Genomic DNA, 26168 nt, shown 5'->3' with positions numbered 1-26168 from the left:
CTGTCCTTCTGTTGAACACAAAAGCAGGTAAAGCAGACCAGCTGTTCAGAGTCTAGGATAGTTGACAGAATTTCCCCCGGGATCTGTGGTTGGGATTCATTTAAGGTTTACAGCCTGCATCCCCGGAATCTCCACGATAATGCCTCATCTCTGATTGTTATTTGCTGGCCGTGTATGAATTTCAGGTGTGGTTTCTTCTATAGAACAGGGGATCTTTTATTTCTGTTATTTTCTTAAGAGTTTATCTGCTTTCTTCCCTCTAAGAAATGGTGCTTGTGAGAAACCTCATACTCTCATCTCTAAAAAATCAAGTTTTCTTGGAGATAAGACATTCCTGAGAAACAGAATGTCCATAAACCTGGGGATTAAGTAATTAGCATTAAGGGAACTGATTGAAATTCCAGTACAGGAATTTAAAGCATGGTCGGTCCTATTTATTAATTGAAATTCAGAGACCTTGAGATAATTGCCTGTCATTGCCTGCATAGATTTTTCTCTGTGCATTGAGCAGGCTACCCCCTGCCCTCTGCTTCTGTCCCTGGTCCTGAGCATCAAGCCTGCCAGCACCCGCGAGGCTCCCTTTGTTCTCAGCCTGTGCGGAGTGTAACGAGCCCGCTCTAATTGGGCTTGAGCTGAAAGCAGCTGGGATCTCCTTGCCTGTGTGTCAAGTTCAGCTTTTGATGAATGCAAAAGCAGTGCGAGGCACAGCAGGGGGCCCCTCCCTTTTGAAAAAGACGGAATCCTTGGGCTGATCTTCCTTGGGGCCATCCCACCATCCTGAAGCAAACCCTGGACTTCTGGCCCGGGACAGACTGTTGACCAAAGCTGTTGCCGCGATAAGTAACGTAAGGATCCTTACTTTCCAGAGGTCAGTGAGACGAGTCCTGTCAGTGAGCTGCTGGTTTGCAAGTTTGTCTGCTATTTATCTAAGGATCTCACCTTATCCCCTGAACTTAACAAAAGCAGAACAGGTGGAATTTAGGTAAAATCCATGTTGTTTTGGATCCTTGACCCTGCTCTCCACTCCCTCATGTCCCAGAGTCATAAGCTTCAGTTCCTACCAAGTCAGCTGTACCTGCCTACGGTGTGGCTCTGTTTTAGCCTGGGATAGAAAAGGGAGAAGCACTCATCATCAGTGGTGTCCTGCGTCCTTCCTCACTCAGTGCACAGGGAGGAGTAATTTATGTTACTATGAGGATTACTAGTGGAGATCAGCAAGGGTTTATTCTCTGGGGCTTATTTAGATCCTGCCTAAATAGGGATAACTATATTTGGGATGGCTGAACTACATCTATAGATACCCTAGTCCTTGAACCACAGGCGTCCAGAGTCCATCCTGAGCAGAGACGTCTTTTAGGCCTCTCCAGTGTGAAACGTAGATGCCGTCAAGGGAGTTGCTGCTGAAGGTTTCCTCGTGAGCCCACACCTTCTGCTGTGTTCATAGTTTGTAAGTTGTATGTTACTGTTTTCATGAACTCTTCAAGAAGCATGCGGCTCTATGTATTGTCTCTGCTGTGCATATGGAGGGAGTATCCCACAGGCACTCAGGCAGGGCTGCTGTTTTCCCAGAGCCCAGGACAGCTTCCTGAACACTGAGGATGCCTGCTAGGTAACAGAAAGCAGTCGACCTCTCCTCACACACACAATTTCTGTTTCCAGAGATGGTTGATCCTTAAGAAATCATGGTGAAGTATCTTCGCAAAATGGGTAGACTGACTTTTCCAGAGTGGGCATAAAACCTGGAAATTCACTTTTTCCCCCGTTAGTTTCCATACATTTTTAAGGTTTTTTTTTTTTTTTTTTTTTTTTTAGAGAGGTTTGTTCCTTTTAGGGAGATTTTGGAAAACTAAATACTGTACACATGTAAGGCATTACATATTTAGAATCTTTGTTCTCAAGAGGTTTGGAAGCATTGCTTCTGCTTAGATGATAGAAGACCACATAAGATGAGCCTTGGAAGTTGTTTGTTCCAGAGAAGACACAGTTAGGGACAGAGGTGCTAGCTGGTGTGGGATGAGGAAACGATGCCCTAGTCTGGCCAGGCATTTCAATGCATTCAATCTCAGTTTCTTCATAAAGCAGAGAAGAGAGTCCATACTCTTACAAATGAGGAGACTGAGACCCAGACTGGCTGGTGGCGTGACTGGCAGGTTGCAGTCAGGTTCAGAACCCAGAGCTCTGGTTCTTTAGCTTCTCCTTTCCCTGTGGCTTCCCCTTTGCCCGATGACTCTGGTGCTTCCGTGTGACCCAACACGGGGCCTTCTTTCTGCCTCCTCCCACTTGCTTGTGAGGCCACATCTGCGTGCCTGCTGGTGGTTCGGAGTACTCTGAAGATACCTCTTACTTGTCCCTGGCAAACTCCCCTTTGACCACAGTTCCAGCTGTCTGGCTTTGTCCTGAGTCCTGGTGCTGATGCTGGATTTGGAGTTTGGACTTGGTAGGCGGAGACTGCCTTTCTCATCAGACTTCGACTTGGCAGCACCCGTCTCAACCGTGGGCTCCTCGGGCAGGCGTGTGCCTCTCCACCTCCTGGTCTCCATTCCCATCACAAGGCTGCGTCCTCCTGGATTGGACAGGCTGACTCTGACACCTGGTGTTCAGTTAGCAAGCATTTGTTGAAGGAAAGGCTCAACTACAACTTATCAGGACTTCTGAGTCCTCATTTTGGCATTTTTCAGTTGAATAATGAGACCAGTGACTTTGCGTTCTTCATATTATCTGACCATCAAATGGAATCATGCCCTGCATTAACTGTAGTGAGATAGTGTATGTCTGTATTTTTACAATGTTGGTATTCCTCAGGAGAAAGCTACTACAAAAGTCCAGCTACCAAAAACAGTGAAGCAGTTTCCAGGATATTAGCAAATTTCAAACACAATAATTTCAACAGCAACAAAATGGAACTACAGCTTAATGCAAGGTAACTCTGTTTAAAGGTACTTTATGTTTCAAGATTTGTAGCCTTAATATTTTCTTAAGAACAGTTTTTGTAAAGGAACAAACTGGGGTTAAATTTTTCAAAATTTTTTTTTGTGTAGCTTAATGAGAGACGATAAAAGGTTATTAGCAAGTAAATGAGCAAGAGTAACCAACAAGTAGGCAGCTGTGAAGTTAGGGAATATCCCAGAAAAACGTGGGAAGAAGAGTAGGATGGAAATGGTGCCCTTCACCCAGAAGGGCCCCCAGAAGAGTGCGTGTCTGTGCGAGTCTCCTGTGAACACTGACCTCACAGGCATCTACCCTGCTTAGTTGTCCCTGTTGTCCCTGCCCTAAAGGGAACATGTGTGATCATGTCACGATAGTCTTTTATAAATCTTTTCAGCTGAGAAGTGATTTTAAAAAATACTTTCTACTTTATTATGTGAATATGAAAAAACAATTTCAAAAGTCAAACTATGTAAAAAGATATACTCAGATGAATTTGGCTCTTGTCCCTGTTTTTTCCACTCCACTCCCCCCACCCCCCACAGGTAAGCATTTTCATTAGTTTTTACAGAGACAGATCTCTAAATTTAAAACATTTTGTTTAAGAAGTGAGCATTGCAGTCTGGGCCATATATTGCGTGGTCTTCAGTATGTCTGAAGAACAAAGAGAAGTTTTTAGAAGTTTTATAAAAAGGAGAAATGTAAGGGATTTTTTGAAAGAGAGTTGTTCATTGGCACTAAGTAAAGTTTTGGGGAGCTGGCAAGCCCTCTCTGGTGTGTGATGGGGCTGGGTAAGCTAGTCTGAGAGTCAGGGCAGGCAGTTTCAGCAGCCAAGCTTGCCGAGAATGACTTTTTGGAGCAGTGCTATGTGCCCTGAGTGCTTTGCCCCTCTGGCCTTGACTCTGTTAGTTGGGTATGACAAGAATGACCCAGTTGTTGTGATCAATTTTGACACTATCCTTCCTGTGATTTTTTTGAAAAAAAATTTATTGGTATATAATAATTGTACATATTTATGGGATACATGTGATGTTTTGATGTGTGCAAACTATGATTCTTTTTGTATAAAGCAGGCCAAATGTACACGTTTCCTTTTGCATCAAGGATGGCATACTGGACGTATGTTTTTGTTTTTGCGTATGCTTTTTCACTAACACCATATCTTGGGGATCATCTCACACCAGTTCTCAGAGGCCTTTGTTCTTGCTGGAGGTGGGCAGAGTGGGTTCCTCAGGGGAGCTCTCTTGAGTGCAGAAGACACTGTGCTGGGGGCTGTTTTGCTACCACAAAGAAGCTGTGTGACCCAGAAGAAGACACCCACCAAGGGCTCTGGTGCCTTAATTTGTAAAGTGGTATTCCTCATATTGCTGTATCCCAGAGACAGTGTGCATTCAGATGTGTGGCATTATTTTGTCTGGTTGGAAGAAAAAGTCCTTTCTGAAATGCAATGCATTAGTGATGGAGGTGTGCTGCCAGAGTATCAAGTGACTGCTTCGGATCTGGAAACGCTGTAGACCAAGAGGAATTGCAGAAAAGGCCACTGCAGAGGCCAGAGCCTGTCCTTGTTTCCAGTGCCAGCTGTGTGCCCGGCTCTCGCTGCGTGGCTGTGGCCTGTCTCTGAGGAGAAGCCGTGGAGCAGCCAGGCCCCAGGCAGGGAGGGCTCTTCAGGCTTGCGTTCTGATGTTCCCTGGCCTCACTTCTTGGTTGCGTGAAACTTAAGTGTCAGGTTCCAGAAATGTTTGACTGTCGGTGGCGGTGATGGAGAATAAGGGAGACCCGTTTAAAGTGACACATGGAAGGCAGGCCTGGTTTCTCCGTTTATCACAGAAGACTCTAGTGAAATGAATTGTCATTTGGGGCAGAGACCTGAAATTGCTCTTCCTTGCCAAAATAAATTGATTTCGTCAGCTGTCTGAGCTTCATTTCTTAAACTGGACAGGACCTAACCTAGTCTAAATAAAACTCATTTTCCGTTAATAAAACTAGGTCACTCCAGGCTGCCAGAGTATGCTTCTGAGTGTTTTAAAGCACATACTCCAAAATTCAGGGGTTCACGTCATTTTCATAACCCATCAAATGTCGCCAGCGTGACAATGGCACTCACCTCTCCCATGGCATGCCACTGTAGGTGTGGGGCCTGTCTCTAACTCCATTCCAGCTGCAGGGCAATTGTGGCAGGAGGGGATTGCTGTCCACCTGCTGGGGCTGCGGATGGGCTAAGAGGGAGCTGATCCAGCCACCCTCCTATCGGAAGAGGGGCTTTGGGCAGGACGGCCCAGCCTTGCCCAAAGAAAGCTTTGTTTGCCGTGCCTTTGCCAGTGTTCCTGCTGCTGGGAGCTTTGCACCATAATGTTTTGAAGGTTTTATTTACACATGGGGGCCCATAAACTAGATCATGGAGGTAGGAAGTTGTGAATTTAAAACAAAAATGACAGCACGAATGGAATAATTTTAGAAAAGCCTTGTTCAGATAGGAAGAGCATCTCTGCATAGAGAGCTCCCTGAGCAGTGGGGATGCTGGCCTGCCTCACTTGCTGGAGGTTTGTGAGAGCCTCCAGGTGGCATCTGGCCCCTGCTCCGATGCCTGTGCACACTCACCTGCCCTGCCCTGCCCTGCCCTGTGGGGCTGAGCCCTGCCTCTGGGATGTTAGGAGCTGGACTTAACCTGGAAGGCCCAGGAGAGGCTCCCATTGTCTTTCCTTGTTCCTCCCTTCTCTTCCTGTACTCTCGTGAGAGGGCCAGGAGTGAACCGTAACTGATAGCATCTGGCAGACATAGGTCGGAGTGCGGCTTTAGCATATTCTGAAATATACAGCTCTGGAAATGCTAAATCTATTGGAGATGTCTTTCTAAAACAGAAATTGGGGGGCAGTGGCAATCTTTGCACTGCTTTATATCTAGCATTCTTGTGTAATCTGAAGTATCATACCAAGTACATTTTAAACAGTGGATTGTCTTTAATTTACCTTTTTAATAAAATGCTGACACTCAGTGTATATAGAGATATGAAAGCCTATGAAAAAATAGAAAAACAGATGTTTTAAAGAAATAGAAAGTCATGAGAAAGGGGGCGGCTCTCCCTGTAATGCATTGTCTGCCCCGATATCCCAGCTTTTCATGGGTTAAGCTGTATCCTCTCATCCTTCTTTGCTGCCTTTGTGAGAGCTACTCAGCAACATGCAGATTCCTGAGTGCTGATAAACTTTTTCTTGCTTCTATTTGCAGTGCACGGAAGCCAAAAAGCATTGCTGGTATTTTGAAGGACTCTATCCAACCTATTATATGTAAGTATTTGCACCTTTCTGTGGTTTCATTCTATGGCCGTACCTTTCTCTGGGAATTGTCTTGCTAAAGGTCTGGGTGTGGGATGGGGAAAGCCTGACGTGGCCCAGCCTCTGCTGCGGTGCCAGGCCTGCCTCGCTGGGGGATCAGCAGGTGACCTCACCGTGGTGTACGGCCCACTCAGACCAGTTGCACTGAGGACAGCCTGAAATCCTGTGCCCTGTTCTGTGATGCAGGTGAGCTCACTTGTGAGTGTTTAAAGGGGGTGAGATGTCTGTGGAAGGCAAATATTATATTGGTGTGTACACATTTTCTTAGGCAAAGAGAGCAAGAATCATAGGAGCAGACTTACGACCTTGAGCAGGACAGGAAACAGTCCTCAGCGGAGCCACTGTGACAGTGTGTGTGTGTGTCTGTGCATGTGTGTAGGAAATCACAATAATCGCCTGTCTCTGAGGCCTCCTCCGCAGAGAGCTGTCATCACAGCCTCTTGTGGCTCTTGGCTCAGAGGGGGTTATAATCCTTCTGGTGCCCCCTCGGTGTCTGCCAGTCTTTCTGTAATGAGGACATTGCTGCATTTTCTTCGTGCGGTTTTTGTATGTTTGTAATATCTGCTGTGGTAACCACCAGCCCTGTGGAGCCACCTGCCTTGGTGACCATATTAACTCTCCAGGTTATCAGTCACTGTTTTTGATTCTGTTTTGAAGTTCCTTAGGTATTGAGTGGAATGCCCTAACCAAAATTTCCTAAAAGCTCTATTATTTTTAGTATTGAATTTTGTAAAACCTGAGATTCTTCAGGCATATATATTGTAGTCTAGCAGAAGTACTATATATTCTAGCATATAGGGTAATTGGATAGGAGATATATAATAGGAAAAAGGGTTATTTTTTAATCTGCCAAAACATACATTTTTCTTACCTATCATTATTATTATTATTTGAGTTGGAGTCCTACTCTGTCACCAGGCTGGAGTGCAGTGGCACAATCTCAGCTCACTGCAGCCCCTGCCTCTTTGAGTTCAAGCGATTCTCGTGCCTCAACCTCCCTAGTAGCTTAGATTACAGGCGTGTGCCATCACGCCCAGCTAATTTTTCTTTTTTTAGTAGAGACGGGGTTTCACCCTGTTGGCCAGGATGGTCTCGAACTCCTGTCCTCAAGCAGTCTGCCCGCCTTGGCCTCCCAAAGTGCTGGGATTAGAGGCGTGAGCCACCTCGCTCAGGCTCTTACCTGTCATTCTTGAGGAGCCCAGTGTATGAGGGAAGGGCTGTGTATCTGTGAGTGGGGGGTGAAGCACAAGGAAGCTGGCCATGTTCCTCATCTTGGTTTCATACTGACAGGCAGGAGTCAATGTGCCCTATGGTGTGGGGGCCCTGGAAGGAAGCCTCTGCAGCTGCAGAAAGACAGACCCCACTTGGAAAATAAAGCAGCAGCGTAAGGACTTGGGCTCTAATTACAGAGTTGTCAGGTTGAAGAGAAGTGGTTGTGGGATAACAGGAAGAGAAAATATTTTGGTTCTTCTCAGCATAATGAATTTTCATCAGTATGGTTTATTTCCTCGTTCAGCTTCTTGCGCAAATGTGGACCTTTCGCCTCCTCCTGTGTGCTCTTCCTTAAAAACCTGTTTCTCCAATTGTTTTATAGGTCAGCTTTGTCAGAGCTTGGGCATGAGAGGTCATTGCTGTTCTTGTATTGACTTGTTCATTTGTTCTTTATTCATTCACTTGTTCCCTGCATATTTTGAAAGTGTTTTGCATTGCATTGAACTGGAGACAGGGAATACAAAGACAAGCCCTGCTTTTGTCACTCAGGCCTGTGGCCCAGTTTCCTTTCGTGCTTTTCTCTTCCAATGGTGGGGAGAAGGATCCAGAGCTCCCTAGGTGCACTGTCCAGAAAAATGGAAAAGTGAAGTCACCATGAGAACATGAAGCTCAGTGTGAGAATAACAGCAGGTAACAGTTATTAAGTACTTACTCCAGGCCCCGGCATTGTCCTGTGCCCTGTACATGAATTAAGGTCTTCTGATCTCATGATGCCAGGAAACCCCAGCCCCACCCACTAGTCTTCTCTGTTCTGCCTCTAGTCTTTCTGTTTCTCCCCTTTCTTCCCAGTGTCCTCACCCAAATCCAGATCTGCGAATGTCCCTCAACCATTGCTGAAACTTTCTAACTAGTCTCCTTTCAACCTCTTCTCCCATCCAGTTCTCACGTGTTTCTAAATTTCCATGTCACTTTTTTGCTTAAACCATCAGGAACAATGTCCTTTTAACAGTAGACTTTCAAGAGAGTGTCTGGCTTTATCTTCCTTCTTTCTTGTGAGTCTCATGAGGGCAACAAGTTATAAATACTTGGCTTCCCAACAAGGCGTAGGATAGTGCCCGGCACACAGTGGCCATCCTCGATGTTGAGCGGATACATTTCCTTGCAGTTCCCACCATGCAGTCAGCAGCGCTGACCCACGTAGGGGACCTTTGATCATTCCCCAGTTCTCTGAGCCTCTTCTGACTCAGTTCCCTGTCCCCATAAGAGTTTGTTCCTCCCCTGCTGTTTTGGCTGTGAGAGAGTGCTGATAACACCAGCAAACTGCACCACGCGGTGAGTGCTTCAGGATGGGGCCATGGCCTGTGCTTTCTGTAACCCTGCTGCCTGGCCCAGTGCGTGGCACCTGATGTTTGTCATCATGTTCGTGCATATTTGCTCTGTTACTTTTTTATTTAATTGAGGTGAAATTCAAAGAACAGAATTAACCATTTTAAGGTGACACGTGCAGTAGCATGGAGCACTTTCCCCACGTGATGCGGTCCCCACCTCTGTCTAGTACCAGCCTTCCCATCCCGCCACTCTGTTCTTTGCCAGTTCTGTGACCTTATCAGCTGCTTCCTCTATGAGATGTGACTGCAAATTCTGACCTGCCAGGTTTGAGGCACAGGGCTTGCACATGACCAGTGCAGAAGTCCTATAAGAACATAACCTACCCAAGGCCAGCTCACCTCTGTGTTACATATGCTCATGAGATGAGTGCTACAGACTCAGTGTGCCATTTCCCTGCACATGCGAGGGACCACAGTGTCTTGACACAGAGGTGAACCCAGTGTGGTGTCAAGGAGAAAGTTGTTTTTTTGGGGCCAGCCAGCACACATGGGGTGGCTTGTCCAATATCCTAACCAGTCCGGATATTTAATACTCAAAAACTGTCTTCTCCAAAGCTGTCTTCTCTGCTGTCCATCAAGTTGGGGTCATGAAGCATTTTTCTTAAAGGGGAATGAATAGAAATTGCTTAGCTGTATTCTACTCATTCCAAGCTTGTCTCGCTCAAGGAGAGATCTGCTGCAGGCAAGAGACGGTAGCTACACCCCCACTGGAAGTGCTTGACCTGCAGGAGGCACAGCTGCCCTAGAGTTAACCTTGAGGGCTACGTTATTGTTGATCTCTGAAGCCCACTGTGGTCTCTGCTGCCTTGGTGCAGAAGGCAGTACAGGTACAGGAGACTCACATCTAGCCCAGGCTCGCCCTGCTGCCGGGTGCCTCGGCCAAGGGGGATGCAGGGAGGGAGGCGGGCTGCCATTGCACACTGCTGCCAGCCTGGCCTCTGAACACCTGGCCGGCGTGCAGGGTGCTGTCCTGGGGATGGTGACGGCTTCCCTTTCATCCACAGGTGTCTGTGGAGGGCCCACGACGTGTCAGTTGTGTTGCGTTGTGGTGTGCAGGACAGGGAAGGTACCTGTGCCTCAGGCAGCAGTGGTATAGTCACGTGAGAGTGACTAGTCATTTCTGAAGCATCTTCAACAGTACATTAAAAAAAACTTAAATTAGGCCAGGCACGGTGTCTCATGCCTGTAATCCCAGCACTCTGGGAGGCCGAGTGGGGCTGATCTCCTGAGCTCAGGAGTTCAAGACCACCCTGGGCAACATGGTGAAACCCTGTCTCTACTAAAATCCCCCCCCAAAAAAATATTAACTGGGCATGGTAGCACAAGCCTGTAGTCCCAGCTACTTGGGAGGCTGAGGCGTGAGAATCGCTTGAGCCCCAGAGGCAGAGGTTGCAGTGAGCCACACCACTGTACTCCAGCTTGGGCTACAGAGTGAGACTCCATCTCAAAACAAAACGAAACAAACTAACAAACAAAACCTTAAATTATAACAGATCTCATCTAAAAAGTACATTTCCAGTATATTCTATGTTTCATTTCATCTGGGTAAAGTGCTAAGATTCTCCGAAATAGATATTCCTTACAAATATGTTTACTCAAAGTGACATCCTGTTTTGTTAGAGGTTGTTTTTTTTCCTTCCCCTGCAGAAAATATATATTTCAAACAACACCTCTGTTTTGTGAGTGTAACTCACCATGCAGAATGCATTGAGGAGGGAACATCTAGGTTGCAAACTTGTTTTAGGGATTTTATTCCTATATTTGATAATCTGATTTCATTTTGTCTCACCGGAAATGCCAGGTGGCAGCCGCCTTCTCCCTACTCTGCCTGTCCCTGCATTTCATTCCAGTGTGCTAGTTAGTAAGCTAACAGAGACTGATCTCTTTTAATGAAATGTAGGTTTGCTACTGTAGCTACCTAGACATAAAAAATTACTCTCACCTGTTCTGATTTCTTTGTGCTAAATGATCTCTCTCTTTCTACCCTATCCCTGCATCAAGGTTTGTTTCATTTCCTTAATTTGATATTTTTCCATTGTTGGTCTGGGAGACTGTGTATTACATGTATAAACAAGATATACTTATTGTTGAAGAAAAAGACCCTTCGGGATCTGAACAGAAAAGCAACACATTCCTGTTCCCTCCAATAATGTTTCCCCCTTTACTTCCCTTCACTACCTGCCTTTCCTGTTGCAAGCTGCCCTTCCAAGAGCTCTGAATTAAAATGTGCCTTTCTGTGCTTTGGTTCAGGGCTTACTAGGTGTCTCCTCTTAGTAACGTGGTTTAAAAACAGCAAGTGGCTGTGTGGCCTCAGCAGCTTCCACCCCTTGGCTTGCATTCTATCCTCGAGTCAAGCTTCTGCTCGGGCCTCGCTCCCTCAGCTCCTTTGCCAGCACGGCCTGAAACAGGGGCCACTGTGTGAGCTTCCTGGAGCCCAGAGATGAGAAGATAAAGGTGGGAACTGACAGAGGAGCATGTCCTGCAGGATCCAAAGCAGCAAACAGCACACTTCCCTCTCAGTCCAGAAAAGTGCTGCCGACTAAGGTGGCATTTGTCAGAGAAGAGCCTAGACGCAAGTCCACGTCCGGGAGCTCAGTCTGATGTCCAGGTGTCTGCGGGCAGCACTGAATCCTCCTCATCAGGTGACAGGGAGCTCCTGCCTGTCACAGAGTCTGTGCCTGCTGCTTCTGTGGCGCAGAGGGGAAGTGGAGTGGTTTGGGAGGAGGTAGCTCCAGGTGCTATTCAGCCTATGGCTTCAGTTCTCTTTAAAAAGGCGGGGTTGTGGTGCCTGCTGCACTGGGTTGCTGTGCAGTATGAATACTGTTGTGCATGTGAGATACAGAGTAAGGACTCAGTCACTATTTGGGATGCCTGTATTCTCTGTGATATTTGCAGTTTCATTTGGCAGATTTTAACACTGAGCTTGGAGAAAATTGGGAGTTCTGTGTCCAGAGGTGGCTGATGGGTCCCCTGATTTTACCTGGGGACCTCTGCCCCAGGGCACAAACTCACCTCGTTGCCGGGCATGCTGTTCCTGACGCTCTGGGAGGCAGCCTGTCCCAGCCCGTCTTCGATATCTGCCAGTGGTTACCTGGGCCTTCCTCGGTGCCTGAGTTGACACCACCACCCCTTTGTGGGTAGTGGGAGGCCTCTTGGGTCAGGAGCAGTGACTATAAGAAACGTCACCCTCTCCACTAAGATTTCCAGCCCAGGTGCTCCTCAGCCCCCCAGAGGCCACCTGGCTCACAGCCGCCACCCCTAAGAGGACTTGGTGCACAGAAGAGCAGAGAGAGGGCGGTGGCTTGGGAGGCAGCAGCAGGCTGGAGGTGACAGGGCGTGCCTGTATACCAGGGTGTGGACAGGGACCTCGGGAGGCTCTTCCACAGCTGACAGGTGCAAGTATGTCACATAGGGTCCAGGGCTTATCCCACAGGAGGCAGAGCCCATTCCAGTAGCACTGCACAGCCGCAGCTCACCACAAGGACAGCTGAGACCTGCCCACTTCTTTGCATGTGCCTTTGCAGCAGGACAGAGCAGAGGACGGCCCCGAGTTGTCCCAGACTAGCTGAGACACAGAGTCTGCCAGATACACAGCCTGGGAATGCAATGGCTGACATTTGTGGAGTGCTTGCCTAAGCACGCTACGGTGTCATCTCCAGAGAGCTGGGGATGAGGGTCCCTCTCTGCAGCCCATACCCCTCTTTGGTGCATGGGTACCATGCTCCTTCACGGCACTGCTGTTGCTGAAATAAAACATCTGTGTGTCTCCTCCCTAGACTGGGAGCCTGTCTTGCTGATTTTTATACCTTCTGTGCTAACACAGGTCCTGGCCCATAGAAGGCCCTCAGTATACCTTTAGTAACAGAGACAAATGGTGGCCTAAGGAGGGTTGGAGACAGAAGGAGTGATTCTGAAAGCTGTCTTTGGGGATGGAAAATATTTAAGGGACTGGAATTCAAGAGATCATCTGTAGACCAGCTGTGCCATCAGGTTGCTGTGGGATCTTGGGCAAATGTCCAACCTCTCTGGGCCCCAGTTTCCTGTGCTAGATCACCTTCAAGGTCTCATCCCGCTTATTCCACAGCACTCTGGCTGGCTGCTCGGAATAATTTATAGCTTAGAGAATAAAAGATGAATGGCTGAGCAGGCATGTGTGTTGTAGCAGAGACAAGTGACAAATGGGAGATGGATTTTAGCTCATGAAGGGCCCAGCCTGCCTGCCAAGTACAAAGCGACCACCTCATGTCTCCTTCCAAGCCAGTGAGTCTTCTTTCTCCTGCAGGTCTTGGTACTGACATGATGGTGTGAGAAAGGGCGCTGCTTCCAGTCAGGCACTGGGGTGGATCTGGGAGCCTGGCCTCACTGGACCAGATCTTGTGGCTCCTTAGACATATCAGGTGCTTTCTGACAGTTACCCGGACTTCAGACGATGACTTTTTCATGTGACTTTAATAAGCCAGAGAGAGCTGACGATTTAGATGTGCAAATTTCTTGTTACTGTATATTGAAATGAATCTCTGTCCCCCAGAAAATTGAGGATGGGTTCGAAATGGTTGAGTATTCTTGACTGGACACCAATGATTTAAAAGTGAAAATAGCCCTGTGGCCCTTTGAAGAGCTGGGAGGAGGAAAAGATTTGGCTCCAAAGTTTTACTTTATTTACCTCCGTTCTTGTAGAATGCCAGGAAACCCTAAGACCATCCTCTTCTAGTTTTACCGACATGGCAGCTGACACCAGGAGATGCGGTCTCCCTGGGCCTGCAGCATCTTTAGAGGTCTTTTGCATGACTGGGTCACATCTCTGGCTGCCACATGAATGGGGCAGAGCTTCAGGGTATTTGGGTTCGGGGTGTTCTGTCTGCTCACTTATTTTAGTTTTTCGTTCAGATCTAAGTACCATTGAAGGAAAGAATGTGGGGAAGCTTCTCAGAAGTCAACTCCACTAAGACGATAGGGAATTCACACACTGCCAAGCTCAAAGGAGAGCATGGAAGGGAAAAAATGGACGGTTGCATGTTGTCAAACCGCTGGATAAAGGGAAGATAGGATCCATGAAACAGAATTAAGGAATATTATCGTCAGTGTCATGCCTTACTGAGTACCTGTAATTTCCAGAGCGCTACTAAAGTGGGAGGGAGCTGGTGTGTAGGGATGATGGGAAGTTAGGGATGAGGGAGGCAGGGCCTGTGCTGGAGGAGCCCAGGGTCCAGGGCTTGTCCAGCAGGAGGCAGAGCCCATTCCTGCCAACACTATCGATTTTGACCAGGCTGCTTTCAGGCCCTATTCCCAAGTCTCCTATTGGAGTGTGAAGCTTCTTTTAAAGTGCTTACATTACCCTGTGTTGTTGGCTGCCTCTGGGTTCATTTCTCTGCTGTGAATAATTAATGCTGTGAGTGGATGAAGTGCTGTTCACAGGTGTCAAATCGAGATCCAGAGACAAGGTTGGCAGAGCCAGCACCGCTGGGCTGCTTTACCTTCCTGCTAGGAGCGCAGGTGCCAGAGTCAGTCCCAGGCTCCCTGGACACAGGGTCACCTCTGGCCAGCAGGCACCCTTTATGGCTCTGCAAGCAGACTCTGAGCCTGATGGGGAGATCCGTCTGTGCAGAAGTCAGCTGGACTCCTTTGCTGAGCTCTCCTCCCACAGCACTGGGGCCTTCCAGGATGCATGGAAGACGGCAGTGGGGGTGGGGGCGCTTCCCTGGCTGAGTGCTCCATATGCCTGCTGCAGACCCTCACTGTTCTGCCATCAGGAGATGGAGCACAGTTTTCGGGTTGCAACCTGGAGGGGGCAGATATTCAAGAGCAGAATTTCTTTTCTCTCAGTTCTTAGATTTATCAATGAAGATTCCTGGTGTAAGTTGAAGACACCTTCTCTATAACAGGGAGAAATTTTCACTGATGATCTTCTGCTTAAGCGCTTTAGACCCCTAAAATGTGACCTTGATTTCTCTTTTTTTTTTTTTTTTTGGAAATGGAGTCTCACTCTTGCCCAGGCTGGAGTACAGTGGCACGATCTCGGCTCACTTCAACCTCCGCCTTCCAGGTTCAAGTGATTCTCCTGCCTCAGCCTCCTGGGTAGCTGGGATTACAGGCACGTGCCACGACGCCTGGCTAATTTTTGTATTTTTAGTAGAGACAGGGCTTCACCGTGTTGGCCAGGCTGGTCTCGAACTCCTGACCTCAAGTGATCCGCCTGCCTTGGCCTCCCAAAGTGCTGCGATTACAGGTGTGAGCCACTGCGCCCAGCTGAACTTGATTCCTTTTAACTATACATTGTGAGTATGCTTCTAAATCAGTATACAAAGCCCCTCATTCTTTTTGATAGTAGCAGAATATTTCCTGGGGATGCCTCATCATTCATTTATACAGGTAGTGCCTATATTTTGGAGTTTTTGTTTTGTTTAACTGTTGAAGGTTCTCAGTTCCTTGTCTGTAATTCTTGTAAACCCAGAAAATCTGAGACAGGTCTCAGTTAATTTAGAAAGTTTATTTTACTAAGGTTGAAGACGTGCACCCATGTCACAGCCCCAGGAAGTCCTGACAACACGTGCCCAAGGCAGTCAGGGCACAGCCTGGTTTTATATATTTTAGGGAGACATGAAGTATCATCAATATATGTAAGCAGTACATTGGTTTATCCAGAAAGGCAGGGACAAAGATATTTTTCTTTCACATTCTAAAATTTTAAGCTGTGCTCATAAACAAATTTTTAATAATTCACTTGGTAGCAAGAACATATTTGAACAGACAGGCTATTTATAGTCTTTAAAAATTCCATTTGGTACAATGTTTCATATATTTTAATGCTGGCCATATTATATGGGGTAAATTTGCAGAAATTGAATTGCTGAATCAAAGCTTATGCTTATTTTATATTCTACTAAATACTGTCCAGCTGCTCTCCCTGAGGGTCATCGTGATAATAGGCTGTCATTGCCTGGGAGCATCTGTTTCAAACTGTCCCCACCGGCACTATGTTAACATTTTAATCAGTATCCTTTGTATGCTTTGAGTTCCTACTAATTAATGTATTGTTCCCAGCTTTGCTGAGTTGCCTTTCTGCTGCAACATCTCTTCTGTTTAAGTCAAAACCTTTACAAGGTTCCGAAACCTAGGTGGATACCTGGGCTCTGCATAGAGGAATGAGATGGGGTTGCTCTCAAGCTCGTGTCTGGTGTAGAAGATAGAGGCCTCTAACAGTTAACCACAATATTGCACATGGTGAGAACTGTAGAAATGGGGGTCCTGCCAAGGGAGGAGCAGGACAGATCGGGGAGAGCAGGGGATGGTGTTGGGAGAGACCTCACAGGGCTGATCTTTGAAGCAGCATGGAGCAGTCAGAGAATTTGGGAAGAGTGCAGGCATGGGAGCATGAAGGTGCAGGGTACAGTGGGGACCACGGGGCTGGAGTCCAGGGTGCCTGGTAGATGGCAGGAGATGAGATGGGAAAAGGAGGGAGAAGCCTAGCGAGAAGAGTCTCAAATGCCGTCTGAGGGGCTGAGACTCCCTCCTGCGTGCAGCATTGTGGCAGGCCAGGTCTCACCAACGCAGGCCTCCATAACAAGTGTTTCAGTACGGACTGAGTGGTTAAGTTAAATATTAAAAGCTAAAAAAAGCCAGTGCCCTTATATAAAGGCTGGGATGTAACAAAAGCCCACCGGGAGTTTTGCCTAGGCCTTTCCTGGGCCTTAAAGCATGACAAAATAACGAAGGAATTCTTAACATGACCCATTTAGGATTAAATAATTTTTTTTTTTTGGTGTCTGAAGAAAGTCTCCAGGCCTCCACAAATAAGTTTTTTGGGGGTCTGAAGGAACTCCCCAAACCTCTGTGATTTAGCAGGAGACAAGATAAGGATAATCACCCCAGCACCTGGACCCATTTAGATTATGTGAATTTACTGAGGCTCCAGTTATAGTTGTAGTTTAAAAGAAGTTAACCACTTATGTCTCTAGATGAATGCACACTTACAGGTAGACATATAGCTTAGAAAGTATGTAAGCTCTGGAAAACTTTGTAATTTTGAGTTGGTCTGGCCATAATTTCCAGGCCTTCTACCAGTAATTGGTTGCAGAAATAAAAATTCTCTTCCTCCCCAGTTCATCTGCATCTCATTATTGGGCCACAAGAAATAGCAGCCTGACCCTCAGTTTGGTCTAGGAACAGTATGACGACACAGTCCTCTGGTCTAAAGGGGAGGAGCTTGTGGTTGTAGTAAAGGCAAGACAGTCTGACTCCTGTAGAAACAGGGCTGAGGAACAGGCGGTGGTCATGAAAAGCGTCTCACAGGAGAGTCGATATAGAGGTAAATAAAGGGAGTCAAATAAATCACAGGTTTCTGGTTGGGAAGACAGTGAGAGGGAGACCATGGAAAGAATAGGTTCCGGGAAAGATTCAGTAGAAGACTGAGTAGAGAATGTCACGTATACATGTGGAGTTTGGAGTTCTTGGAGAATACCCAGGAAATTGAGCCAGTGAGGAATTCACTTTTGCAGCAGAGGTGGAAGAGGGCAGGATGTAGTCCAGAGCTGGAATGCAGACTTAAGAGTTCTGAGCATTTGCATATAACAGCTAACCAGCTGCTACAGTCTGAATATGTGTGTCCTTACAAAATTCATCTGTTGGAACCTAACACCCAGTGTATGAGTAGTAAGAGGTGGGGCCTTTGGGGGAAGTGACCAAGTCATGAGGGCTCTGTCCTCATGAATGGGATTACAACAGAGGTTGCAGGGAGCTCCCCTGCTCTCTTTTGCCCTGTGAGAACACAGCAGCAAGACATCATTTATGAAGCAAGGAGCCCTGACTGGATATCGAATCTGCTGGGCCTTGATCCTGGGCGTCCCAGCCTCCAGAACTATGAGCAATCAATTTCTGTTGTTTATAAATTACCCAAGCTCTGGTATTTTGTTATAACAGCCGGAATGGACTAAGACCAACTCAAGTAAAAATAGAGCTGAGAAAGTAAGCCAGGTGTGAACCTCAGTGTAAGTTTCCAGAGTTTTTAGGTACTAGAATCTATCTCCCTTCCTGATCTCATTGCCAAACTCAGCTAATTCCGTTAGTATTTATCATGCCTGTGTGATTTCAATGATAGGAAATTTATTATGAAATTAAAATGGATAATAAATTTGGGGCAGGGTCTTGCTCTGTCACCCAGGCTGGAACACAGTGGTGCAGTACTAGCTCACTGCAGCCTCAAACCCCTTGGCTCAAGTGATCCTCTCACCTCAGGCTCTGAGTCACTAGGACTGTAGGTATGTGCTACTACGTCTGGCTAATTTTAAAGATTTTTTATAGCGACAAGATCTCACTGTGAGCTCTTAGGCAGACTTCTGTTTTTCACTTTTGTATGGAAAATGAAAAACACCTTCCAGAGAAGGTGGTTTCTGGTAATAACTGTGTCTCTGAAAGAGACATATGGCCAGGATTTATTTTTTTAACCTTATATTTAGTCAGCAGGAAACTAGGAGGATTGTTTTTCTGGATAGGATTGAATAGAACTAATTTTAAATGATCAGCAGTTTACTGGAAGGAGAAAGAGGGAAAACTTCTACCGCAGAAACACAGGGTGGAGTTTCAAAAACTCTGGGCCAGGTGCAGTGGTTCACATCTGTAATCCCAACACTTTTGGGCCAAGGCAAGTAGATCACTGTGGCCAGGAGTTGGAGACCAGCCTGGGCAACATAGTGAAACCTCATCTCTACAAAAAATTTTTTAAATTAGCCGGGCATGGTGGTGTGCACCTGTAGTTTTAGCTACTTGGGAGGCTGGTGTGAAGGGATCACTTAAGCCAAGGAATTTGAGGCTGCAGTGAGCTATGATTGCGCCACTGCACTCCAGCCTGGGTGACACAGTGAGACCTTGGGTCAAAACAAACAAACAAAACAACTCCATAGTTACCAAAGTTCAGCAGTAATTTAAGAGCTTCTTGGCCCATCTTACCTCCTCACTTTAACTCTGGGTGCATCTGGGCTCCAAGGCAGCAGCTACTGAAGGGTTAAAATGACCAGGAAATGAGCACTCTCTGCCCCATTTTGTCTGCTAATATTAGTGATTTTGGTAAGCATTTGTAATGCTTTCTCCCGTGGTAGAAATACAAGTAAAATTGCCCTAGGTAAATCCTGAATGCAAGTAGTTTGGGTTTATACAAGTCAGAGAAGGTGTTTTCTGGTGATAACTCTTGTCTCTGAAGGAATGATTGACAGGGCAGCCGTCTTCCCACCCTCAACGTCTCGGGCTCAGGCCTCATCAAAGCAGCGATGGCCCCCTCCTTACAACCCAGAGATGTTTGACTTTGCCGTGGGATGTGTTGGCCAAATCAAAGTTGAAACATCATCAAAATGGGACCATATGTCTCAACACACAGGCACCTCCCTGCCTGTCAGGGAAACTGTGTCAGGCCGGGAGGACGATACTGACATCACATGGATTACCAACTGAGGTTGACAGGAAAGAAAGAACCATGAGTTCATAGTCAGGTCTGTGAAGTTTTTGACTTGAAAGCAAGACAGATAAAGTGGTCTAAAATCTTGTGTTTGGAAAGATGAAAGTTCTATTAAAAATGCTGGTTTCTTACAGACGTACAATATTACAAGTAATCAGATTATGCCTAGACTTTCGTTGTGGTGATATCTTGGGTGTTTGCATAGGACCAAACTCATCAGATTGTACACAGCTCTTTGTATATCAAGGATACATCAAGAAAGCTGTTAAAACAAAAAATACCTGCCCAGAAAAGCCAGAACAACACCCCTCCCGCCCCCCCCCCCCCCCCCCGCCCCCTGCCTGGCTCACCCACCACGTGCTCCTTCCCAGCGCTAAGAAAAGAGTCACAGGCAAGAGGGCTCCAGATTTAGGTCCTTGGTTCTCAGCCCTGCCGTGTACGGAAATCTCCAGAGGAGTGCATCCCAGCCAGCAGGCACAGGTGTTTTTAAAGCTGCTGGACAGTTTTGACGTGAGCCGGTGCTGAGAGCCATTGCTTTCCACAGCACTCCTCACAGGTGTGTCTTGAGGCTGCTGGAATTCTGCCTGAACCACCTCCTCCTGGTTTGAGTTTTGTCCACATGTATGGGCCAGGACTTCTGCTGCCTCATTCAAATGAGAGAGCTTTCCTGGTGGAGGATGGACTCCTAAAGGCAAAGCCAGGATATGACCCAGAAGGTTATGCCATATTAAGGCTGGAAATGCACAAGTGTATTAAGTAATGTTATAAAGAAGCTTTATAAAGAACATTGGGGCTGGGCGCAGTGGCTCAAAGTGCCCATAATCCCAGCACTTTGAGAGGCTGAGGCGGGCGGATCACCTGAGTTTGGGAGTTTGAGACCAGCCTGACCAACATGGGTAAAACCCCGTCTCTACTGAAAATATAAAAATTAGCCAGGCATGGTGGCGCATACCTGTAATCCCAGCTACTTGGGAGGCCAAGGCAGGAGAATTGCTCGAACCTGGGAGGGGGAGGTTGCTGTGAACCGAGATCGCACCATTGAACTTCAGCCTGGGCAACAAGAGTGAAGCTCCATCTCAAAAAAAAAAAAAAAAAAAAAAAAGCTTGTGGCTGGGTGCAGTGGCTCATGCCTGTAATCCCAGCACTTTGGGAGGCTGAGACAGGCAGATCACCTGAGGTCAGGAGTTTGAGACCAGCCTGGCCAACATGGCGAAACCCCATCTCTACCAAAAATATAAAAAATTAGCCGGGCGTGGGAATGCACACCTGTAATCCCAGCTACTCGGGAGGCTGAGGCAGGAGAATCACTTGAACCTAGGAGGTGGAGGTTGCAGTGAGGTGAGATCGTGCCACTGCACTCCAGTCTGGGCCACAAGAGCAAAACTCCGTCTCAAAAAATGGTGATGAGTAATACATTTTCTCGTAATAGACTTATAGTTGGGAGAGATGAGTGTGAGGCAGTGATGTCATCTGAAAGGGAAGCGAGCTTGCAAGAGTTAGTGGACAGTGTCCTGATGATCACAGATGACTTGTCTAGGAGGGAAGAGGCAGGAATGCCCAGGGCACCAGTGTACCCAAAGACAGCCCACCAGGCTGAGATTTTAGAAGGACATGGGCGAGAGATGGGAGGTGGGCTCATCAGGGCAGTCGCCAGAGCAGTGGGGACCTCTTGAAGGCGTCAGGAAATTATTAAAAGGGTGTTTTGTGCTCGATTAAAATTAATTTGGGTTTGCCTCTGTAAGGTCATATTGGGTTGGTCTTTTATGGGACCGTGAGACCAGGACATCAGTGATCTGACACTGCTGAGGAGATCAGTAATAAATAGACCAGTTAGGTGGATTTGTAACTGGTATAATAGCTGTATTTATAAAATTATGATTAGTAAAATCTCAACATAGAAGGAACGTCTGTAATGGAATTCACCATTGACTTCAATATTTTAGCATTGACTTGAATGAAAATAGGGAAGGCATGCCATGTTGATCATATGTACAAGTTGTAGGTAGAGGAGGCCTTCCTTCCTTCCTTCCTTCCTTCCTTCCTTCCCTCCCTCCCTCCCTCCCTCCCTCCCTCCCCCCTCTCTCTTTCTAAATTAAGGTATAATTCACATACTATAAAATTCACGTGCCCATTTTTTTAATCCTGATGCTGAAACTGATCTCCATCTGAGTAGAGAGCATCTGGCTGTGAGTTGGGCTGAGCTCATGGGCTGTCACCTTTCCATATTCCCACCTCACCCTCCCTTTCTGCACACTCCTGGACTCCTTGCAGCTAAGCCAGGACTCACTTCGTGGTACAGCCTTCTTTCTCTCCCTTTGGTTTTCTTTCTGCAGGCAGCCTGCTGGACTTTGGTAAGATCTCAGGTTTTGAATTTCAGTTTCAGGGCATGGAAAGATTCCTCTTCATTTTCAGGCCCCAGTCTCATCTCTTCCTGACCCAACTGTGGATTTTTGGATGTGGGCATTCTAAGTCATGTTTGTGATCATTGCAGAGAGGAGGAGCAGAGTTGGTCGGGTGGCCTGAAATTCAGCAGTCCTGGGTCCCAGGAAAAGTTGACTCATATCCTTCATGTCAGTGACAGAAAACTGGAAGAAATAGTGAATGCCTTGGGTGACAGAATGAGGATCCAAAGGCTCTTGACAGGATAAAAGTAAAGGACCAGATTGCATAAGTTTACCCTTTTTATGGATAAGCATGAAGTCCTATATTTGGGTCCCAGACTGTACTGCACCTGTACAGCATGGAAAGACAGAACCTACTGAGAAGAACTTGGAAGTTTAGATGGAAGGTTTATTAGGATTTGACTGTGTCACAGTTGTTAAAAAGGTTAATCCTGCCTGAAGCTCCAGTAAGTGTGGAAATGAGAGTAAACTGGGATTCTTCCCAATAAAGAGAAACCATAGTTTTGCCCAAGATAGATACTGTTTCCTGGAGAAGACAAGGCTTGGGAGAATATGTGAGTCCCTTTGGACACTGGAAAGAAAGACTGTGTGAATCATGAATCAACCTAGCGGGGCCTGCCTTGGATTCTGCACAAGGAACAGTGCCCATGGTCATGGAAGGCACGTGCCCTGGGGCCTTGCTGCAGGGAGTGGCAGCCTCTGCCTGGGCAGGTTGGAGGGGAAGGTCAGTCACTAAACGGTCAGGTGGATTCCTTGATCCAGGTGAGGCACAGAGCTCTGCAGTCCTTACAAGGAGATTTGCCGGGGTACTGGGTGGCTAAGGACAGAGCTCTCCTCTGCTCCCCTAGAGGCTCACATGTCCTTTGGAGTTTTCTACTGAAACTTGTATAGGCCTCTGTGTTTAGATTACTGGAGAGCCCAGTTTCTCATAGGTAGCTAATCAAAGGCCACTGATAAGCCTGGATGTACTTCCTGCTTCTAACTCGGGAAGCCTCCTTCAAGTATGTGCTGCGGGCTCGGCTGTGTGGAGAATGCAGATGATAATGAGTAGTGTGAAAAGCAGGGTTAGCTTTTAGGGGCAGTGTGATTGAGGAGAACAGACCAGCTGTCAAACTGAGAGACTGGGACTGGATGGGAGAAAGGAGGTGTTGTGCCAGCAAGTGCTTAGTGAAGAGAAATGTTTGCTGAGGGTTAATCCTGCAGGCAGGAGAAAGGATTGGATTCTCGAACTCCCCCAAAAAAGTTACAGTCCCCACCAACTCTGTCTCCAGACCAGCACCCTGAATATTTTACTCAGACTTTAGCTGCTCCACCAGATGCAGAGACGATTTTCTGTAAATCCTTTTAACTGTGATTACCGCTAAAGTGGTGCTTAAGTTCAGGCTGACGTAACAGCAATACCAGAGGCTGTGGGGCTTAAACAGTGTGTGTTTATTTCTCACAGCGCTGGAGGCTGGAAGTCCCAGACCAAGGTGCCGTCAGCTCTGGTGTCTGATGAGGCTCTGTCCGTGGTTCGTAGGCGCCATCTTGTTCTATCCTCACATGGTGAGGAGCGGAGCAAGCAGCAAGCTCTCTTCATGACTCTTCTTACAGAGACCCCAACCCTGTCACAAGGGCTTCAGCTTGGTGACCAGATCACCTTCCAAAAGCCCCACCTTTTAACACCATCCCATTGCAGGGTAGCCTTTCAGCAACCATCTGGGGGAGACACTTTCCATCCATAGCAACAACACATGGAAAAGTTTACAAACTGACATTTGGCTTTTTTCTTTTTTACGTAGAAAGATTCTGTGACTTCACTAACACTGAACATTCCTTGACCTAGTATGTTATCCTTTCCTACTTTTGAGATTTATGTAACCCAAAGGCTAAGAATTAAATGTGTCCAGTGGCCATACCCTCTTTCTTCCTGTACAGGACTAAGCATAACACATGCTTCCGTCTTAGGCTCCAAAAACTCCCACAGTGGCCACCTGTTGTTTGCATTTGTTTGTTGCTCTGACACATGTCTCAGTCGTGGCCCATAGACTCTCAGACATACATTTCCTTTTACATGAGGAATCCCAGGGACTGCAGGTCCTATCATTGACTAGGGGAGAAAAGCCAGACACCCTGATTTTATCTGTATAATATACCTAGTTACCTGTCAGCAGCTGCTCAGAGTGGACTACCCATTCTCTGACCTCAGCAGAAATCTACCTTTGTATCCAGGGGTACAGTAAGGAATACTTGGCTAACAGCAGTAAGTCAAGTCCAGGGGCCCATGTCTGCTGCTATACGTGATCTTTTCATTCTTTTGAAGTATCGTGTATTTCAGAGTCTCAGGACTATAATTAGATATGCTGTGGAGCGAATGTAGTTAAGAGTAATGTTTCTTCTTTTCCATGGCAAGTCTGAGAATGTATACATCTGGCACACAGAGAAGAATGAGATGAAAAAGCCCTTGCTATTTTCTCCATTCTGATCTGTTCAGCAAAGGTGTAGTCTTGTGACGTCCTTGGGAGCAGCGTTGCCATTCTGAGGCTGAGGGCACTAGGAGTATTTGACTTGATGCATCCATGATGGTTGTCTGCAGTGTGCTCGACTGCCTGGTAATGTTTACTACTTTAATTAAGCTCAGTGTTGCAGTGAATACCTCTTTGTAATTGCAGCTTTTTGGAACATCAGCAGGTGTGTGTGCTTAGGGCCCCAATTTACCAGCAGCTTCAAAAGGAAGAAAGCAGCAGAGAGAAAAGGGGTAACAGTGTCAGCACCTAGGTAATTGTGTGCTCCTTTGAGTAGCTGGGGCCTGCCAGCATCCACACTGGGAGCCGGGCCAGGGCCGCAGATGAGCCGCAAGAATGTGGAGAGTGAATGGGTCTTCAGCTCATGGAAGGAGCATAAAGCGTCCCTGTGTTTTGAGAGAAGAAAGTGATAATCAGTTGACAGCGTGTATTTGCTGCTGGTGTTCCAAATTTGGATTCTGAAAAGTGAGCTAGAGCACATAGATGTTGTATCTTGCCAACAAAGAGGAACTTGTAATCCGTTATACTCCAGATATTCTAGGACGGATATGTTCTCAGGCTGAGGGGTGTATGTGTGTTAATTGTGGACGAGGGCTCTACATATGTCTGAAAGCTGGTAGTCTGCTCTCTCCAGCATGGGAGATAGAATGCCATAGGGCTTAGGTTTCCAGGCAGCAAATGCTTCCTTGTAAGTGTAAAGCTGAAAGGGAAGAATTTTAGCAAATTTAGCTCACGAAAAACAATTCAGTCACTAAATTTATTAGTATGTACCTGTTTTCCTCTTTCATATCAAGTGCATGGCTGTCAGTATTGGAGGGACCCAGGTATTAATACCTCTTAAGCTTTGGCTGTGCTTGGAGCTGGAGCAGCTGCCGTTATAGTTGGGGTAAAACCTGGGAGGGAGAGACACAGGAGCATCATGGTGGCAGAGGGTGGTGGATCTATGGGAGGCAACTAGCAGGAGCTCAGAGGATCACGGCCAGTTCCCCCTAAGCTGCGGGTGTCTGTCGTCTCTGTTCTGCATCTCCCTCTCCCCGCTCCCTCACCGTCAGCACCTGCAGAGGATGCTGTTCATGGCTAGGCAGTGAGCTGGGGTGTCTGATTTGAGAGGGTCTTCATGAGACTTGTATCTCCTAGAATTTGATCACTTGAGGACAAAATATAGTAGAATTAGGAGTAAAAATGGCAATAGCCATTTGACTAAAGCCGGTTTCACCTAGACAGAAGACAAGGACCGAAAGACCTTAGCCCAGCACTGTTAACGGCAGAAAGTGACCTCACAGGGCGACCTGAGCCTGAAGGCCACCCAGAATCTCCCAAGAGGTTGAATGGGGCCAGTCCTGGACACACCAGAAACTTGAGCCTGTCCACTTTTAACTTGGGGCTTCCCTGGCAGCAGCTGTGAAGAGATGTGCCTTATGTCACAGCCTGGCACACATAGATTTTTGTGCATGTGTGTGGATGTCTGCTGAAAACAGCTAATGTTGCAGGAGCATCCACCATTCACTACAAATCGACACCATCCTTTCACCTAATATCGCATCTTTATTATTTGTCTCTATGATTAATTGTATATGCTAATTGTAGAGCATTACTGACATCAAATGATACAGGCTTTTCTGGGAATCTTTCTGGTCAATATGCAGTTCCAAACTGAACAAAGAACCGTGCAAGCACTATTTTTTTTTTTAATTATACTTTAAGTTCTAGGGTACATGTGCATAACGTGCAGGTTTGTTACATATGTATACTTGTGCCATGTTGCTGTGCTGCACCCATCAACTCGTCAGCACCCATCAACTCGTCATTTACATCAGGTATAACTCCCAATGCCATCCCTCCCCCCTCCCCCCTCCCCATGATAGGCCCCGGTGTGTGATGTTCCCCTTCCCGAGTCCAAGTGATCTCATTGTTCAGTTTCCACCTATGAGTGAGAACATGCAGTGTTTGGTTTTCTGTTC

The 26168-nt window shown here is 46.8% G+C and overlaps 1 protein-coding gene across 1 annotated transcript in view; it reads left to right on the top strand.

The window, feature by feature from the left end:
* Positions 1–26168, top strand: part of LOC105493058 (VOPP1 WW domain binding protein) — a 104411-nt gene that overhangs the window by 44902 nt on the left and 33341 nt on the right. Inside the window, exon 2 of the mRNA XM_011760490.3 lies at positions 6151–6209. Coding sequence (XP_011758792.1) covers positions 6151–6209 — 59 coding nt within the window. The remainder of the gene's footprint in view (positions 1–6150; positions 6210–26168) is intronic.

This window comes from Macaca nemestrina, chromosome 4, assembly GCF_043159975.1.
Source record: "Macaca nemestrina isolate mMacNem1 chromosome 4, mMacNem.hap1, whole genome shotgun sequence".
Taxonomy (NCBI): Eukaryota; Metazoa; Chordata; class Mammalia; order Primates; family Cercopithecidae; genus Macaca; species Macaca nemestrina.
Note: the sequence above shows the minus strand (reverse complement) of the source record. Positions and strands in the feature narration are given on the sequence as shown.